The 19,301-nt window shown below is 41.5% G+C and overlaps 1 protein-coding gene across 3 annotated transcripts; it reads right to left on the bottom strand.

The window, feature by feature from the left end:
• Positions 1-818: 818 nt before the first annotated feature.
• On the bottom strand, positions 819-18,263 carry LOC146519146 (solute carrier family 41 member 1-like). 3 transcript variants are annotated; one of them, XR_014874254.1, is made up of 11 exons: positions 13,956-16,589; positions 11,497-11,604; positions 11,170-11,241; positions 9,258-9,402; positions 9,019-9,165; positions 8,478-8,622; positions 8,302-8,381; positions 5,630-5,764; positions 4,430-4,578; positions 2,553-4,325; positions 819-2,518 (listed from the first exon to the last, which is right to left on the bottom strand). XR_014874254.1 is itself a non-coding variant. In XM_085160853.1 (10 exons), exons 1-10 carry the CDS (start codon positions 18,080-18,082, stop codon positions 4,146-4,148), a joined length of 1,290 nt encoding a protein of 429 aa, XP_085016979.1. In that variant the 5' UTR covers positions 18,083-18,263; the 3' UTR covers positions 819-4,145. The 3 variants fall into 3 exon arrangements, 2 of the variants coding, with proteins under 2 accessions (XP_085016979.1, XP_085016978.1); XM_085160853.1 differs by lacking the exon at positions 13,956-16,589 and adding an exon at positions 17,954-18,263 and having other exon boundaries at positions 819-4,325; XM_085160852.1 differs by having other exon boundaries at positions 819-4,325.
• Between the last annotated feature and the right edge of the window lie 1,038 nt (positions 18,264-19,301).

Raw genomic sequence — 19,301 nt, 5'->3', positions numbered from 1 at the left:
ATTATGCAGAATCACAACCTGAAGCTTTTGGCTTTTCTGTGCGAGCAGCATGTGATTGCATGCAGGATGTGAAGAGCGGAAAAAGGGAACGCATTGCCGAAGTGCAAACTGAAAACTGCTGGCTTTTATTGGACAGTAATTTGAATCTAAATTTGAAAATGTTCGTCAGTGTTTAGTAGAACAAGCGTTTGCCAGGATATCTGCTGGCAGTCCTCAAAGCTCAGAGGAATCATTGGATAGTAGAAAGGTTGATCGCTTCCTGGTCCATTATGTTAGCATAATATGCCCAGCCCCACTCACCAACCAAAAAGGAGCAAGAAAGTGCAAAAAACCCAGCTTTGGACTATATGCGATATAAACGTATATATTTTTCCGATCACTCCTAGCATGGAATATCTTTGGCTTCATTTTATTCCGGTTGTGGTCTGCTGTTTTTAAAAGTGTATTTGCACGACAAACGTTATTGTTGCAAGTTCCATAGCCTAATGATTAAAGTATTAAATTCATGTTTAGACAGTGAATGTCTCTCAACATGTGTGCCTTTGCTTTTGGGCCTTTTTTTGGGGGCGGGGTCAGCTCTAAATGACAACTTTTGTAACTGTGACTTTGTTTACGTTTTCGTACTGTAGGAGGAGACTTCTGTGTAAACTATGATATTGTCTTTATTTATTGTGCCATTCTGATTCCACAGAGTCAAACCAACCAAAATAGGTAAAGTTTCTCTCACGATTTTCAAATAAAATGCATCTCAGAAAGAACTTGTTAATTCCTTAATAGTTACAAGAATTCTCAACGCAATAACGCAGAATACGCCGGGCACAGTTTGCATGTCAGTCTTTTATTGAAATGATAAACCATGACTGGATGTGACCTAGAAGAGTTTATAAAGGCAACGGTACTACGAAGTCCAGTCAAGCTCGATGTCAGTGGAAATAGGATTAATTACTGTTTCTGAGTGCTATTTCCAGACCACTAATGACAAGCTAAAAGTGCATATCAAACAATTGAGAAGGCCCCATACAGAAAAGTGCATACTAAATCATTTGTTCACAAAAACGGCACAAAAACAATCCGTGCCATCAATACCTGGAACACAGACACGGTTAAATACGACAGGCTATATTTAGTGGCATCGTGCTGCACAAAAAAAAAAAAAGAGATCCAGTAGAAATTTGGCAAGAACCAACTGAAGGCTCGTCACGGTTTAAAAGGCACAAATCTACAGAAAATAAGCACGATTAAAATCTAACATTCATCCAGACTGTGCAACGCCTAGTATACATTTACACTCAGTATATATATTATTGCCTGAATACGATCATTTGCCGTGTAACATTTAGGAGCTGACAACAGTTGTACAGATGTGCCAACAGTTATTACGGTGGTTCTACATTACTCCCACTCGCTGCATCCGCTTTGAATGGACTGTGGTTTTGATAATGGCCACAGTGAGCTGGTGAATATGGAGACTAAAGTGCAAAACAACTCCACCCTGTCCGCGTGTTTATTTATTTTTTCTTCCACCACCTGTTTCCTGTATTCTCTTTTTTATATGCTGCTTATCTACAGTGGGAATATGTGTGCCTCAGTGCTGGGTGTGAAGAGCTATCAGCAGTGAAAACAGTAAAAATTGATATAAACTATAGTGCAAACGTCTCGAGCCCCTCATTTCTTTATATTTTGCTAAAATGGGTGCAATGTAGTGTCTGTACGATTGTAACAAGCTTCAAAGCATTTTTGTGATTTTGTTCAGTAGTCCTCACGATTAGTTCTCCAGGCTTCTTGAAGGACACTCAAAGCTCTTCTCTGGATCTTTCTACCTTTCGTTCAGTTCTCTGCCGAGATCATCCCACACTGATTGATTGATTGATTGGTAATTTATTTCAACATGTGAACAATATACAAGTACACTGCTTCAGTAATGTTGAGGTCCGAGCTCTGGGGAGGCCGATCCATGACTCAGTGCTGCACCGTGTTTTGCCGACAAATGAAGTTGCTGCCAATCAAATGCTTTCCGTGTGGTATTGCATAGTGGATCATGATCTCCAACACCACAGTTTCCTCACATTTTTTAACAACACACTGCACACCATGGCAAGAGATGCCAGGTTTTCAGCTAATAGCTGTTCATAAGTTGGTGTTAATTGGCTTAACAGACAAAGTATTCCTCCGGTACAAGCACTGGACTGAAAATGGGTGAAAACTCAGCCAATGTCCAAAGAAAAACTTTGAAAGACCTTCTGAAAACCTGGAGAACTATTGTTCAAGACCTTCTCTTGAAGGGGGGAGGGGAAGCAACATATAATGAAAGGATGGGGAGACTCGAGGTTATTGCACAGTACTGTATGTTGTGAATAAATTATAACCACACAATGAATGATTTACTTTTCACAAAATAAAATCTGTTGTGATTGTTATGTCTGCTTTTTTACAAAACAACAAGGGTCACGCAAACTTGGTGGGGAAAAATTCAGGAACTATGTGGGACTTTGTTCATCAAGACTTCCTTTATCATTTCCTAGCTAGGATGTTTTTAGGGACTCATTTTTTACCCAAAATTGCAAAAGTAGCAAATCCTATTTGGACCTAACAGTGAATGTGACACAGCCTATGAAATGTATGCTAGCCTAACCAACACTATCAGATATTTTTGCTTTCCATCACAGTAACAGCCTGTTTTTGCTGCAATTATGAAATGTTATGAAACTAAAATAATGAGAACTGTGTACTTTTTCATTACCAACAAAACAGAACAATAGCTATTAGCATGTTTGGACGACAGGCTGAACCAAATTATTACCTGCTGTTTCTTTGTCACCTCAAGTAACCCAGCTAAGTAGATACTCGTTACTGTAGCATTCTTTTACATGTAAACTGCTCTTTCTCTGTCGCTTCAGGCTGAAGGTGAAGCTCTGTACTTCATTAGGGCGACTACAAAAACGTGTAAGATCACAGTAGGAAACAATGGCAAACAAAGCAGGGAATTAGTTTCATTTACAGGCTATTTACTAGCTATTGTTTCACTAATGTAACATCTCCCAGCTGATTACTTTGGTAAATAATCATCAGGATGTATTGGGAAAGTGCTCCGCTCATTAGTGCTCAGCTTCTTCCTTATTCATTCCTCAGTTGTTCTTTAGCAAATATTTCAGTCCCTTGGATGTCTCCTCACTCTGCTGTTTCTTGAGCATATCAAACAGTTATATTTTAATAAGCTAGCATTGTGTTCTTTCTTGCAAAATACTATCTAACAAACAAGTTCTCCAAGCTGTCTTTATCACAGTGTAACAAACCGGTGACTACGTTAAAGCACTAATATACTTCAGCTTTGAGTTTCTGATGAATTATTTACGAGATAGATTGGAATACGCCATTAGAGTTAAACTAGTAACCAATAATCCTACTAACAGGTGGACTAGAGACCAAAACAGTACACCAGACATTACCTGCTCCAGCTTTGGGCCGGCTGTAATTTACACAGATCTGACAGTGTGGCTGGTTTGTTTATTCTCCCCTACATGCTAATGTACCAGCTGTCTGTTGTTACAGACCACTCAGGCTCCGTCTGACCTCATCAGAAACTTCACAAAGACAATTCAATGGCAGCTGGACAAATACTGCCTACAGATTGCGTTGTATGTAACTGTAAGGCTTGACAGTCTGTCTGAACACAAATATCCCTTTTGTACCAGTGTGGTCCCAATGCAAGTCTCCAATCTAGAGCTAAAACAGACTTTGATTGGTGCCAGAAGGCTGGTACTACCAAATTGCTGTGCCCAAAGATGAAACCACTGAATTGGTGGTTACAGGCTAGACTACAACATGAAATTCACCACTGATTGGTAGATGCAGCCTAAAGACTGTGTTCGTGGAAAAGAGGTAACAGCTGTGCTGTTTCATGGTCAACAGAAATGTAGAGCAGATCTTAAAGTTTAACGAATTATGAGGAGAGAATCAGAAATCTAATGAGTGAAACTGTGCCCTCGTACTAAATATGTTTCCTTAGCTAAAATACAATTCTTCTTTTCATGATAATGAGTGTAGAAATAACACCTTCTGTCCTCTCGGTCCTTCTTTTCAGTTCGTTTTGGCATCTTGCACACAGGGAACAGTGCATTCAGGATGTGCAGGACTATGTTTCTGTATCAAACTCCAGTCTGAGTAGAGCTGATCATCACAATCAGCCTGAAGCTCAGAGCCAAGAAGCCGGTACCCAGCAGGTCACCGAGAGCTGTCAGGTAGGGGATGGAGAAGTTGTCTGGATCCAGGCCCCTGCGCCACAGCCAGCGCACCATCAGGCTGGCCACATAGAGCAAAATCCCCACCTGCATAGTGACAGCAGTCGCACGTGTTTCAAAGATGAAGACTCTTTGTTTCTTTTTAAAGTACACAGTTGTTTTGAAAATGAAAACGTAAGAGGATCTCTGACCTGAAGCAGAGCTGCAAGCAGGAAGCACATGATGAACATTGGCGTCATGGCAGTGTGCCCTCCCTGCAGGAGGTGGATGGTGTACAGGAAGAGGAGGTGACCTGGGACCACAAGGCTGACCAGGACTCTGGCTGATTTGGAGTTCACATCTGAATAAACATGGAAAGAAAGTCATAAGGACTGTTCAATAGGTGCACATTAAAAGCCTGTTCCCATGTCTCTCTGGCTGATAGTTAGTCGACTGACTTTTGAACCGTACTAGGAGCAGCTAAGATCCTGAGACAGAACCAAGCAAACATGGCTGAAACTCTGACGTCATCTGGCTGGTCCAAACTGGTTACAAAATAATGGCCAAAACTGAACTGGGTGTCGAGGTTGTTTCCACGTACAGACACAGACCAGCTCTTACAAACAGAGAAATGATAATCAGATTATTGCAAAGAAGGAATTAAATGCATCCGTCTTTGTTGTTTTGGTTTTTTAACAGTGACATTAGATCTACTCCTTACTAAAAGTTTGTTAACAGATATCTCCCCAACTTGCCCATGTACACAGACTAGTATTACATTTAAATTCAGTCTCATTTGCTACATTGTGAATTTACATGTCAGAAGGTTGCAACTTTGCCTGTCAGCATTCTAGACCTTTTGATGCAACTTCTGAAATTCAATTAATTCAGTAGGATAAGAAAGAAGGCCGAGCACAAGAGGTTATAAGTCTGACGTACCACATAGTACTCGGGTATATTATTTTCTTACAATCAGTACCTCAAGCCCTCAACACTGGCACAACTTCTACTGAAACTATATTTCAACCATGACTACACAAAACATGTACTTTCCTTCCAGATAGTGACAGGAAGCAGCTAAATTGGCAACACTCCAAACTGTCAAAGATTGAATATCACTGAGAAGGACCCTAGACCTGCAACAGGCAGCGATAAAATAAAATGCACAAAATAATCCAGTACAACAACTCCAGAAAAATCCATTTTAACAGGAAGAAAGGTCGAGACAAACCAGGCTCAAGAGGGGGGCGATGATTGGCCTCACATCACTGGCTAGATTTTCTAAAGCTTGAAAGCAGTGTCCAGTGAGTGAGAGCAGGTCTAGTTCCCTCTCATATATCCACATTAAATATGCTGCCTATGCAAAGTGCATACACTTCACATGTAAATAGTGTATTTGTTCAGTATCTAACCTGAAGAGAAGAAGGTAGCACAGGGTCCAGTACACTTCTCACTCATGTTGAACGGAAGAGCTCCGGGAACACTCCAGTAGTGGAGGTAAGTAGACATCCTGCTGGCCTGGATGGCCACCAGATTTCCCCCTACACCTGTGTGGATATGAACAAGTCCTGAGCATAGCTGATCGTGTTTGACATTTTAATAAAAACAGCAATAACAGGACAAAAAGCACAACTGCATTCCACTGAAAACACCAAAGAAAGGGTGGTGTTGCTGATGACAGGACAGCACTGCTCATTCAAAGTGACTTTGCGTTGCGTTTTATTTATGTGTTAATATGGCTGTATTACTGTGGTGTTTGCAAACATGCATATATCATAGAGTACATTACAGTCATCACTTGTTAAGCCACTGTTCCCTTTTCATCTAAGAGTCACACGAGAGGCTGAGCAGGCACTGGAGAGTTAACGGAGTTATCTTGGAAAAATAACTCACCGTCCAACAATTAATTTTGCTAGGAATCTATTCAGCAGTTATTCCTACAGCAGGGTCTCCCGGGGGCTTTTTTCTGTGAATGTCTGGAAAAGGCATACTCATTGTTGTGCCATATTAGTCCCAATGCTGCTCACCCCTCGGGCTGATGTCATTAAAAACAAAACCTCCAGGATTTGCTGAGCTTTGGAGCACATGGCTCATTTGAACAAAAAAATGGAGGAGTGTTTCTGGTCAGCAAGGCTGCAGAGGAGAGCTCTGAATTGGAATGCAAATGCACTTCCTGTACTGGGATGGCAATACATGCAGGAGTGTTTGGTAGCACTGAGGTTGGCAGGGATGCTGCGGAAATGAGAGCCAGTGAATGCATAGTTGGCATTCTGATCAGGCTTGTGGTTTATGTAAAGACCATTGTTATTCCTCTCTACTTAGTATGCCGCTTTGTGGACAGCAGCCTGGCCACAAAGCAAAGATCTAGCCCACTTTGACAGGAAGGAGACTCCTCGAAATCAGCAGCACATTAATGTCTCATGATTGAGTGAGCCCTCAGATTTGAAGCCCTTTAAAAGCAAGGCTCAGCTTGCTTACCGCCTCGCTGTCAGGGTGTGGACACAGCAGGACTTATAAATGATGGGATTAACTGCTGGGCTCTTGCAGGCTTCAACGATTTCCACATGACATCAGTTGGCTTGATGTTTTTTTTTTTATTGATAGCAATTAAGCTAACTATGAACTATTCTTCAAAGCTGAAGGCGGATGAAAATGCCATAAACCTACATTCCTGCTCTCCATTCTCCTTCAGAAAACATGCCAGCTTTATTTTTTTTAACACACATAAAAGATATGTCACTAATTGTTTCACTATAATCAAACAGATACCCCTGAAATGTCTCAACAATCATTAGATGGATAATGTGTCACTAATGAGATTTGAAACATGATAAACAAGCATCCTGATGTTGCCACTGAACTGCTGCAGACGCGTTTATGAGTGTGGTTATTTTACTTAATGGAGCAGGATTAAGAATCAGGCTGAGTCAGTTACACCGTATTACAAAATTAGGCAGCATGCAAAACACACAATAACATTACTGCTGTTGCATTTACCTCCCACTGTGGGGGAATAATTATTTGATCCTCTGCTGAATATAAAAGTTTGCTCACTTCCAAAGAAACAAACAGTTTTGCATTTTTATGGTGAAAGACAGAATATCAACTAAAAATCAAGGAAAGACACTGTGGTGAGAATAAGGCACGGCGGGACCATGGAGTATCATTTAGAGCCATCTTTATTCACATCTCACCACACCACCACCCACACACACCTGAGTCCCCGTGTTTTAACCCGGCGGGCGTGATTACGGATGCCGTGCAGGTGCGTCCGCCCTCCCTGCACGGCACCGCAGACCACGCCCCACCACAGACACATTACATAAAAGTAATAAAAGAAGGCTTGGGAGAAAGTGCTGTGGTCGAAATCAAGCTCGAACAGCATCCCCACAGTAAAGCACGGAGGTGGAAACATTATTGTTTGGGCTATTTTTCATCTAAGTGTACAGGATGACTTTTCAGCAGGAATCCAGGGGTCATGTGCTGTAAAATATTAGATGAGAACTTCCTTCTCTCAGCCAGAACATTGGATGGGTCTTTCTGCACAACAATGGCCATGAAAACACCAAGGCAACACAAAGAGTGGCTAAAGCAGAAGCTCATTAAGGTTAATGAGAAATCAGTCGTATAGAAGGGGACTGAAGCTTCGGGTTACCAGTTTATAAAGCACCCGGTCACAAAACCAGTGGGCTCAATGCCCTGTACTTGCCAGTAAGGGCTTTTCCACCAAGTACTAAGTCATATTTTGCTTGGGTATTAAATAATTATTTCACTCAATGAAATCCAAATCAATTCATAACTTTTATTTATTTTTGTTTCTGGATTTTTGTTCGGTGTTCTGTCTCACTCCATTAGAATTAAAGCTTTCTCTCAAAATTTCAAAGACACCAGTGGATAATTTGCTTCTGCATTTAAAGTGTTAATAAATGCTGCAAAATAAGGTTTAAAATGTGCATTTCAAACCTTATTATCGCTCACTTATTAACTGTTTGCATGAATGCTCTGCAGGGGAAATTAAGAACAAACTGATAAATGTAATTTTTTTCTGCACATATCTGCACTGGCTGGTTCTTCTTTTACTCACCATTAATGACTGGAGTAAACACTGCCATACCCTCAAAGTTTGGATTGCTCACAGTTTTATCCAGAATCAAACCACCAATACTGGGGAAGAAGAAAAGACATGATACATGTGAGTTGCACCTATTGCACTCCTACACTGTAAAGGAAGTGACACAGTGATCTGCAACTGCTGCTCACCTGCTGATGGACATGGCCAAAATGACTGGTTGCCAGCCTGACTTTAGGACCTCTCTGATTTGAGGAGAGTGACTAGCAATAATGACCCACACAGGGACGAGGAACAGGAAGAAACCACACACCACAGAGGGCAGGTACCATATGTCTGCAGAGTAACATTGTAGAGAATAAGTCTTTCAAAAATATTCCACAAACTCTTCATGTACTAAAAAAAAAAAAAGATTGCTTCTCTTTATCTTTGAGTCTTTTTTGAGAGGAAGCAGGGATTGGTGAAAGAGCAGACTGTCAGAATGTCTGGCATCTACTTCTGCTGTAAGCATAAAAATAAGAGATGGGATCTGCTGCCCTCTCCTGGCTGAAACACCCTAACACTTTGCTAATAACTGGCTGTAATAACTTAGTTAACCTGCTTTAAAGACTGCTTTATATCACAAAAAATGCTCTGATTGTAGCTGCGATCTTGTTTCTTTAAACGTTCAGAATATTGAGACATACTGTGTACTGAAATGGTGCTTTTATAATGTTATATATGACCTCTGACCTCTGTAAAGGAAGAAGAGACTGCTGACCCCAGCGAGCAAAGACAGAGTGGTGAGGTCTCCCAGGCTGGCAGCGATGGGCGTGGCCACGTTGTCTGGGTTGATGCCCACCTTCCTGGAGCCGATGATCACTGCCACCATCACTAACCCTGAAACCGAACACAGGATACCAGAGATGAATCCGTCCATGTTGTGTTCTACATTGTTTCTTCCTCCAGAGCAACGAGGTCCTTTGTCTGACCTAGAGACAGTGCGGCAATGAAAGCAGTGGTGACACTGCTGGCACACAGGACAGCAGCCTGGGTAACATCCACTCTCCCCTTGGTCAGACCTCCAAGACCTACTGCTGCAACTGCTGCCAGGAAACCAACCACTGTGGCCTGAACCTGAGGAAGAAGGACAGAGCAAAGACAAGGAAACAAAGCAATGAAAGAGCAAGTTTGATTTTAGACATTTTATTCTTTTAGCTAAAATGTCACCAAATGTGCCCTGTGAGAGTAACAAAAATGCTTAAAGATTCTGATTCTATTTCCATATTTTCCTTCTTTGAATCTACTACAATAGCTCTTCATGACTCCCTGGTAAAAAAAATAACCTTTCTTAACCTTATACAAGGCCTTTGAGCAGCCCTGTGTTCTATCAGATGAGGAGATTTTCTAGCTCCTCTCCCTTTAAGCCAACTCTCATCTGATTGGTGCCCACAGATATTTTTGCATAATGTTTTTATAATACAGTTATATTTATTATAGTTATTATTATTATTATAGTTATATATGTTTAGAGCTGAAATGTTCCTGTTAAGGATCCCCCTCTGTCATACTATATCAAATACAACTTCGTACCTACCCTGATCATTTTTAACACATACAAGGGAGAAAATAAGGAACAGCATCCTATAACATTTTCTCTATAACAGTTAAAAGATTAATTTGTATTCCATATTTTATTAGGCATGTTTATAAATCCTAGTATTAAACTCTGTGGTAGTGTTACGGCCCTAGCAGGGCCTCCTTCTGAAGGTGCCTGTGTGGGCATGTCCCACCACCTCTTCTGCCTGAGGTGCCACCTTTCCCTTTTGTGCAGCTGACTCTCGTCAGTAATTAAAGAGATTTAAGCCCAGGGAAAAGTGAGCTCTGGGCCAGAGTGCCATGTTAGTGGTTACAGCTAGTGAGCTGAGTGTTTTTGGTGTTTGCAGCTAGTGAGCTGCTCTCTCTTTTTGACTTACTTGTTACTTTATTGACCAATGCTTTTGTGAGTTTTGTTTGTTTTCCTTAAATGGTGATAGCGGCTTGTCCGTCTCTTTTAGTTGAGCTACTTTAATAAAACTATTTAATTTAATGTCTCCTTTTCCTGACCCAGACACTTTTTGTTACTTCCCCCCTCATCGCCTGGACCCTTTAGGGGAACGTAACAGGTAGCAATAAATATATCAGTGTCAGGACCACTTTATGCCTGCTTTTTCCATCTGCAATAACTCATATTGTACAGTACGGGGACTCCCTGTTCCTTTCACAGGCACTTGTGAAAGGCTGAGTGTAAGGTGAGGAAGAGGGCGATACCATGCCGACCTCACAGAACAGTGGAGGCATCACTGACATGACATTAAGTGAGAAATACAGTGAACAGTGTGAATTGGAGGAGCTCTGGGGAAGGGAAGTGGGTTGCAAAGCAGCTTGCAGAAACAGTGCCTGTCTAGAGGCTGCAGCAGCTGAAATTGTGCACCGTATGTGAAATTTGCCACCAGGTTGCATACAGGGGCATCAGCTGAAGCACTGACTTTACATCTCACCTTATTCTTCCATGAAATATATGAAATGCTAAATACTTTGAAGAGTACTGGTCAAATATCTTCACTGCCGCTCGCACTGTGTCCACTGCAGAGTGTATTTTCATTAGCAGACACTGAATTAAACCAGCTTTGGGATTTTGTGCTTCAATATCTGATCTGATCTCCCATTTTTTAATCATCCCCGACTGTTATCATGTGTGGTTAATTGGCTGAGCTACATTAGTGTCTTGAAAGGGAGGACGATCTAATCACCCCAGCAAAGCTTTTTGAGTTAAAGCGGACTGTCTCGAAGCCAGCAGCGAACCGGCAGAGTGATGGTGTGTGTTATTAATGGGATGAAGAGTGCGTTGTGCTGCAGTGTCACCTGAATGAGAGCCAGATTACAGAACACCATCCTCCACTGCTGCTGGGCCTCATCCATCTGCCCTGTGTTGGCCTGTGGGCACAAACAGGTTTACGTAATCATGTTGCTCCATCGCACAGTCTCGAGTGTGAATGTGTAAAATCAATTCTCACTGGCAGACAAGATTATTTATTAGTACAGTCTAAATCCTGGAAAGATTTGATAAAGAAAATCACATGTATTGTCAGTTCATGTTCAATGAAGCTGTATCAATGTCAGTTTATCGTGTAAGGTTTTAAATGTATATTTGTGTTAAAAGACTAGGTGTGTGAGTGTGTTTCCACCCACTGCTGTTGACAGTCTGGATGCCAGTGTCATTTCCAGATTCCCCTTCAGACCCACGAGGGCTGGCACCAAGATAAACACCTCGGAGATCTCCTTGAACACCTCCCAGTGCTAAAAAACAAAACAAAAAAACTGCACAGTAAAGCTACTGTTTGCTAAAACGCAGTTGGCCCCTTATTTATTAAACAGCATCTTACACTGGTCACTATCTCTTTCCTTTCAGCACTTTTATAGGTGAAAAACACAGCAGGTCATCTCCTGGAGCTTTGTTGAAAGGACATGCCGGTTATATCTGATCAAACCACTCACACACTCCAGATTTGTGGTCTAATAAATAGTCTCAGAGTGAGCTGGGTGAGTGGTCATTGTGTTCTTATCTAATCACATTCCTTGTGGTCAGATAAGCACCAGTGCTTTCATATGAAGAAAGCAGCAACATTAATAATTTCCCGGGGTTGATGGATTATTTTTGGCAGTGGGAGAGCTGACTACCTCAGAGTAAGACCCCTGCATTTTCATAAATGTGGGCACGCTCAAACCAAGTTTAACTTCTGGTTTAATTAATGTTTACAACATTAGTCCAAAGGATTTTCTCCAAGCTAATTGACACAACATTTAACAAAGGTTTGCTATGGTGTTTAGCTAAAACAGACTGCCAGAACATTGACAGTAGCAGCATTTTGCATCATACAGCTACACTATCAACATGCTGGTAAAACAGTCGAACTTGTCTGTGTTAGTATATTACTCCGGATTTTGGATTTATGGGTTTAGGCTGTGTATGAATATTTAGGAATGGGTGTATGAATTATCTAATAGTAAATTTAGAACAGCATGTATCCAACTGCAGCAGCACCAGACGTCACGGTCTGTTCAGTCTTTCAGTAGCAGCTGCAACTCAGAGACTAAACTGGATGTGAAGACTCCTCATTTATTTAAACAGAACAATGGTTCAGTCTACTTAAAAGCTTACTTCATTTTAAAAGTGTAAAAGTATGTAATATGCTTCAAATGTTCATTTTTTGTATCTTTCATTTAGTCTTAAAAAAAAAAGCTAGCAAGTAAAGTGTTGCCTGTAAGACGGCCATCGCTGTTATACGTGACCAAGTGACATCATTCATTAGTTTTGGACTTTGGAAGAAATAACCATAGTTGTGTGAGAGGGTGGAGTACAAATTACCAGCTAAGGTTAGCTAGTAGCTATATATATATAAATATATATATATACATTAGAGCGTTACCTAGCCTGAAATGTCCACTAGTAATCAATAATCAGCTTCCTTTGTGGACACAGCGTTAGGTGTACAGATATCTCTGCTAATAAATAAAACTGTATCGTTAATGGAAGACGGCTGATCTTCAGTGTTGGGGAGTAACGGAATACATGTACCGCCGTTACGTATTTAAAATACAAAATATGAGTAACTGTATTCCGTTACAGTTACCGTTTAAAAAGGTGGTATTTAGAATACAGTTACTTTGTTGAAATAAATGGATTACACGGCGGTACTTCCCTGTTTCATATTGTGGCGGGTCAGGACTGTTTGGGTTTTGTTTGACAGCTACGTTCTGTTGTTCCAGGTGGCAGCGTTACGGTTGCCATGGTTACAGGGTGACGCTCTCTCTGCGTGTTTCCTGGGTGAGAGAGCGCCTGTTGTTGTTGTTGTGCTAAGCTAATAGGCAGAATGCTACAGGTATAGCTCTAAAGAATGTAGCATCATGGGCAGTGTAGTCCGTGCTGCAGGGAGAATGGACTGCCATACACGTTATGTGTCTGTGAGCGAGGGAGGGAGAAAAAGGAAAAGTACGAGCTGTCATCGAGCAGAAACGGGAGCTGGAAGCATGTAAATATAATAATAACCACTGCAGCCAAGAAGAGAGCCTGACGAGCCCAGTTGTAAGTAAGCTATTAAGACTCGACTGTACACCGTGTTTGTGTTTTCCTCCAAAAACAATAAGTCCCGTTGGAGCAGCCTTTCAACGCCTCTCTCTGTCTCTCGCTGGCAAAGTTGACCCAGACAACAAAGTAAAGCTAGTTTTCGGCTACGAGCCGTATTAGTCAGAGGTCCCTTTACTACGGTTCGGAGCCGCGGACCTTCAGTAACAGTAATAATCCAAAGTATTCAGAATACGTTACTCTCATTGAGTAACGTAACGGAATATGTTACAGAATACATTTTGGGGCATGTATTCTGTAATGGAATACATTTTAAAAGTAACCTTCCCAACACTGCTGATCTTTATATTTCAGCCTACCACTAACATTTGTTTGTATTATTTCTGTACATCTTGGTTTGATTGCAAAGCATATATAGGGAATGACATAATCACCTCTTTCATCCTCACTACTGACCATTCAAGGTTACATTAAACACTGTCACTATAAAACCTGTTTTACAATCATACCTAATTAGAAATTAGTGTATACAATTTAACACATTAAAAATAATTAGTTTCCATACTTGCACAACATCCATGACTATTCCTGCTGCCACCATTCCCAGACCAGACACCAGGTAAGGCAGCAGGATTTGGGCTGCAATGATCCACGAGTTCTCTGGCAGGAAGCTGCGGGCTGAGCGGGTTAGTTTGCACTTGAAGCCCCTTAGCTTCTTCCCCTGGAAACGAAACTCCAGAGCCAGATGGGTCACCGCCATGGCTGATCCCTGTTAACCCATCCCTGCCTCCAGCTGAAGTGTTTCTAGCGAGGAGAGTCCACAAACTCAGCTTTCGAGCTGAATCCGTGAAGGCTAGTTTGAAAAGAATGTAACGCTCCACTTAGAGTAAGAAGTTACAACCAGGACAGAGAAGATTTCCTTTTTCCAGATTGTTAAGTTCTTGTGACAAAAATCCGGGCTTGCCGTTAAGTCACAGGTGATGAAAAACACAGGCGATGAAAAACAATGCTTAAAGAAGAAGTAAACAGTGCTTTGCCCTTCACCTGTCACTCCAGGACTGGCAGGGCAGCAACACAAAGTGCTTTTGCAAATGGTGGACTAGCCAGAGGAATGGAAACTTTCATCTACTTGAATGGACCACTCACACAATCACACACACACACACAGGACCACTTGACAGCAGGTCTGCCAGGCCTCTTCTGACACTGTGCTACTGACAGACCATCACACACACACAGACAGACACACACACACTCTCCAGCCACACACATGCCCCCCGTCTTTCTCTCCTCACGCCTCACTCTTCAGCAGCCGGGCGGCTGAGGCGGAGCGCTGGAATCCCGGCCTCTCGCGGGGCCTGAAGAAGGTCCAGGTCCTGTGAGACAAGGACATCCAGAAGGCCAGCAGCTTCTTCTCAGCCCTACTGCGCTGCCACTCCTTCTCCCTCTCTATCTCCTCGCTGCCGTGCTGTTGCTCTGTGTGAGCCTCACTGCTTTGGAGCACCTTCTTCATTTTAATCTGTGGGACGCCGCGGTGTCGGCCTAGGCTGCGCTGATGGACCGTCTGACGTCTGAGGCTTGTCTGAGGAGGCAGGGTGATTGTTGTTGTTCTTCTGGTAGGGCTTCCCTCGTCTTCCAGGTGGATCGATGAGTCGTGACGTTTTCTGTGATGGTGGCAGTCACAGAAAAAGTGCACACGAGTGTGCGTGTGCAGGCGTGATGATCAGAAAGATGTCTGAGTAGAAGCAGAAGTGACCAGGCTGTATCAGGACTCTTCTCTCCTCCTGGTCTGTTTTCAGATCAGTTCAGAGGAGACTGCAGATGTGCTCTCCCCCTCTTTGATAGCTCCTCCTTCTCCTCACACTCTGAGTGGGTGACGCACTCAGAGCAGCAGGTGCTGTACCTGTCACAGACACGTGGTGCTGCTGCTGCCTGCAGAGGATGCACTGTATCCTCTTTGACTGGAGGAAGCACACACGCTGCCACTAACTGATATTTACAGTCTGTCAGAGATCATTACGTCACACCTTCTTATGTCATTTGCTCTTCTGTGTTACACAAAGTAGCCATTAGCGACGAATGGCACAGCGATAATAATCTGCTGTTTCTTCATGTGGATAAACTGCTGCTTTAGGTGGAACAGAGAGATGGAAATAGGACAAGTTCTGCAACTTTAAAAAGAGCTTTTTTTTTCCTCCCCTCTGTTCAAACTACAGTAAACATATTAAAATAATGTAAAACAGGAGAGCAGATGAAGCAGACTGCTTTGTAAACGACATTGTCTCAGACACACGTACATGAGGACAGTGACTCAGCTGAAAAGTGTCCTTGAGACATGACTTGGTGCTCCGCTCTCTACAGCTCCCCCTTCTGACTTCTTCCTGTACTTTGAACAGTGAAGCAACAGCTGCTAAACACTGAGCTGTAACTAAAATAATCTTCTTGAGCATTGCTTTTTGGCATCACCTCACATCTCTCTGTTTCACTAACGCACCAGCAAAACACCAAAAGGCTTTTCTAGATCCCGGAGCTCATATTACATTTCAAATAAATCTCAAAAGGGCCTGTTGCCAAACACAGAGGCAGCTTCAGTCCACATTTCAATGTCAGTGATGATTCACTGCACCTCTTCCTCTCAAAGTTTGGTAGTAAATTTTTTGTAATAAAAAGGAAACAGTAGGAAAACAGTATCTGTCCCATAAACGTTAGAAGTACTGAGGACTCTGGCTGGATGCTAGATTCACTTTTAAAACCAACGTGGAACATCTATCAAAAAGTTAAAGACATGTATCTCACTCGTCATACAATCCACTGGATTATGGTAATACTGTGTATATGCATGCCTTTACATCCACCCAGAAGCATGCAGATTATGTGCATCACTGTGCATTGAGTGCTTTAGTGTGCTTTACCACAGGTGTTTCTTTCCAATCATTGTACCTTCTATGAATAAGGCAGGTGGTTCTCTTTAGTGAAGACAAGAGAGAGCATTGTATGACATTCATTCACAAGCCTGAAATTGTTATCTCTGCTCTCTGATTACATATAAAAATATCACTCACAGTGCGTAGCCACAGCACATTGTAAGCATTAGCAGCAGGGCTTAGTCATAGCATAATGTCCCTGATATAAATTGCTAGGCGATATAAAAATCATACTGCAATGTCGTTGCTATAGCAACACAATACTTTACATTTTGACCTTTTTGCTAAAAGGTTAGCAAAAAATAAGTAAAGAAAACAAAAAGCATGAATTCTGACTTGTAATAAATATAACATTTCTGTAACAAAATTACAACATTTATTTAAGATAGAATTCATTATAGGTTTTTATTTATTATTGAAAGCTTCAGGTTTCTACAGTACGAAGGAGTATCAGGACCACATTAAGAAAAACAAATCGATCATTTTGAGAAAAAGGACAAAATGTTGAGAAAAAGTTGAAATGTAGAGATTATAGTTGGTGTTTCAAAACAAACTGCCACAGTTGCTATTCCTCGGAGTCAGCAAAATCATACTTCAGAATCAGTTTTAGTAACGAGGAAGGAAATGATTTCCCTTTTAGCACGTAAACATATTGTGGTGATCAGTATAAGTGCTGTGAAATGATTTAGCAGAAAGAAAAACACACAAACTCACAAGAGTGGATTCATGCAAAATTAAATGACTGGCATTGGACAGATACACCCTCGTGCAGTAAAGAGGACATATGTTGTGTCACAAATTCATCTAAACAAGGTATTTTGTAGAGGGTACAGCAAACGTGGCAGTTTGTCTTGAAACAACAATGGTAATCTCCACATGCTGACTTTTCTCAAAATAGATTTTCCACTTTAATTTCGACTTTATTCTCAAACTGATCAACAATATTTTCTTCTTAATGTGGCCCTAATACTCTGCTGTGCTACAGATTTACAATATAACAGGAAAATGTGAAAGTTGTTTAAGAGGCCTAACCCTGCCTAATGGTTTTTTATCCATATACACAACTGCAAAGTGTTTCTCCTTCCATTTTTATTTACAGTCTAGCCTTGTTGGCGTGTTCATGGGTAATTGCAAATTGCTTTCAAACCTTATTTACTTCCCATAGGTCAAGGTCACTTCACAGTTGGTCATGGTGACCTCCAAATCTATCATGAGCTCACAGCTCAGTTACTTCACCTGAGATAAGCTTGGACACGTCACAGTGTAGTTCAGATTGCTTACCAAGTTTTTTTAAAACGTAATTTTAAAGATGGGTGTGATGATACTTAATAACCTTGTTGTGATCATTTCATTCAAAGATTTGGGAAAACACACAAGAGCAATAAGCCCAACTGTTTTATTCTAACTTCAGTCATACAAACCTAAGAAACTTGCTAAAACTCACCAATCATTTCGGTGCAGATCACACCTGCTAGTTCAGACCTGCAGTGAAGTGAGGAACAAAAACAATACTTTCTACTGACTTTTTGGGTGAGGAGAATGAATTCAGTGCTTTATCAGACTGTACTAGACCTGCAGCTACCCTGTACAGAACAACACTGTCATAGTTCTTTGATTCAGCAGCTGGTGTGTTACTGACCTGCACACAGTCTAGCAGCATACCAGCCGTCACCATGCCCAGCCCTGCCAGCAGGTATGAAGGCAGCACCTGAAGGCAGATCACCCTTGATGACTCTCTGCAGGAAATGTGAAGCTTTGGCTCCTCCATCTTTTCAGGACAGGACAGCTATACAGCTTCTAAGATCGATGTTTGTTCTGCAAAGCTGCCAATGATCAGTGCTCACACAATCCAAACTGCTGCCAACCAGAAGAGCCCAAAGCTGTTTGAACTTCAATCGGTCAACGTGTCCTCCACATTTCTCTGTGATAAACGCAGGTATCTGTGCTAACGTGTGTTCAGTTGTATATTTTTGATGTCTCTGGCAAGCTTAACACTGCTCCCGTAGTCTAGTAACTAACTTTATCATCCCACTGACCGGAAATGCTCCTAAATATACAAGAAAAAAACACATGAAACTGATTATAAGTCTACTCTGATGTCATCTGGAGGTCTAGCAGGCTCTTGTCCATCAATCTCTGCATTCCTCCTCCTCTGTTCATCTCTGGTCCTCTCACTTTCTTTCTTTAACATTCACACTTTCTACATCAACTCACTTTTCTTCCTTCTTGTCACTTGTCACCTTTAGGAACTTTGTACTAGCAGAAAAACACGTGATTTGTTCCTGTTTCTTTGGTTTAATCTATGAAAAAATGCCATTGATAACATAGTCTGACAGTTATAAAATAGTATTTTTGAAACAACAAATTGTCTACCAAAGAGCTACTAACCAAAACTTATAAGAGTCAACATGCTTCGCAGTATTTTTGCACAAACTGGACAAGTGGAAGACTAAAAGAACATGTGACAAACTATCTACAGCAGAAGAACAGTAGCAAGTCATAAGAAACTGAATTTTTTTTTTAGCAAAGACCCGAGACAGTACATACGTGATGCACCTCACCTTTCACCTGATCCATCTAATTTTTGCTCAGTCCTCATCAGAAATGATCTGTAGAGTCTTAAGTAGTCATATGTAAGGATGGGAAATGGGCAGAAAAGACTGATCAATGCTTAATTACACAAGAACTGGACTGAAAATTGGTGCCAACCAGTCTGATGGAGCGATTAGTCCAAATATAAAAGTTCTGGTTGGAGTTATTGTCAAAATTGAGAAAATTATAAATGAGTACCAAGATATCTGGAAACTGTCAGATTGACAGGGATTTTATTTTTCAGCATAACAAGGATCCCAAAGAAATGGTCAAAGAAAAAGCATACGTGGATAGACAAACACAGAGTGGACCACTAAAAGTCAGGCATTGGCCTCCGAGAGCCAAGAACTATTGTGGGATCATCTTGACAAAGAAAGGAACAAAAGGCAGTCAAC

Source organism: Neolamprologus multifasciatus, chromosome 5 (assembly GCF_963576455.1).
Source record: "Neolamprologus multifasciatus chromosome 5, fNeoMul1.2, whole genome shotgun sequence".
Taxonomy (NCBI): domain Eukaryota; kingdom Metazoa; phylum Chordata; class Actinopteri; order Cichliformes; family Cichlidae; genus Neolamprologus; species Neolamprologus multifasciatus.
Note: the sequence above shows the minus strand (reverse complement) of the source record. Positions and strands in the feature narration are given on the sequence as shown.

Excerpts from the sequence above, each read along its gene's own strand:
- LOC146519146 (XM_085160852.1), bottom strand. The coding sequence starts at position 14,150 with ATGGCGGTGACCCATCTGGCTCTGGAGTTTCGTTTCCAGGGGAAGAAG. Across the intron at positions 8,382-8,477 it reads TTGGCCATGTCCATCAGCAG|TATTGGTGGTTTGATTCTGG; the intron begins GTGAGCAGCAGT and ends CTTCTTCCCCAG. Across the intron at positions 4,579-5,629 it reads TGCTACCTTCTTCTCTTCAG|ATGTGAACTCCAAATCAGCC; the intron begins GTTAGATACTGA and ends ATGTTTATTCAG.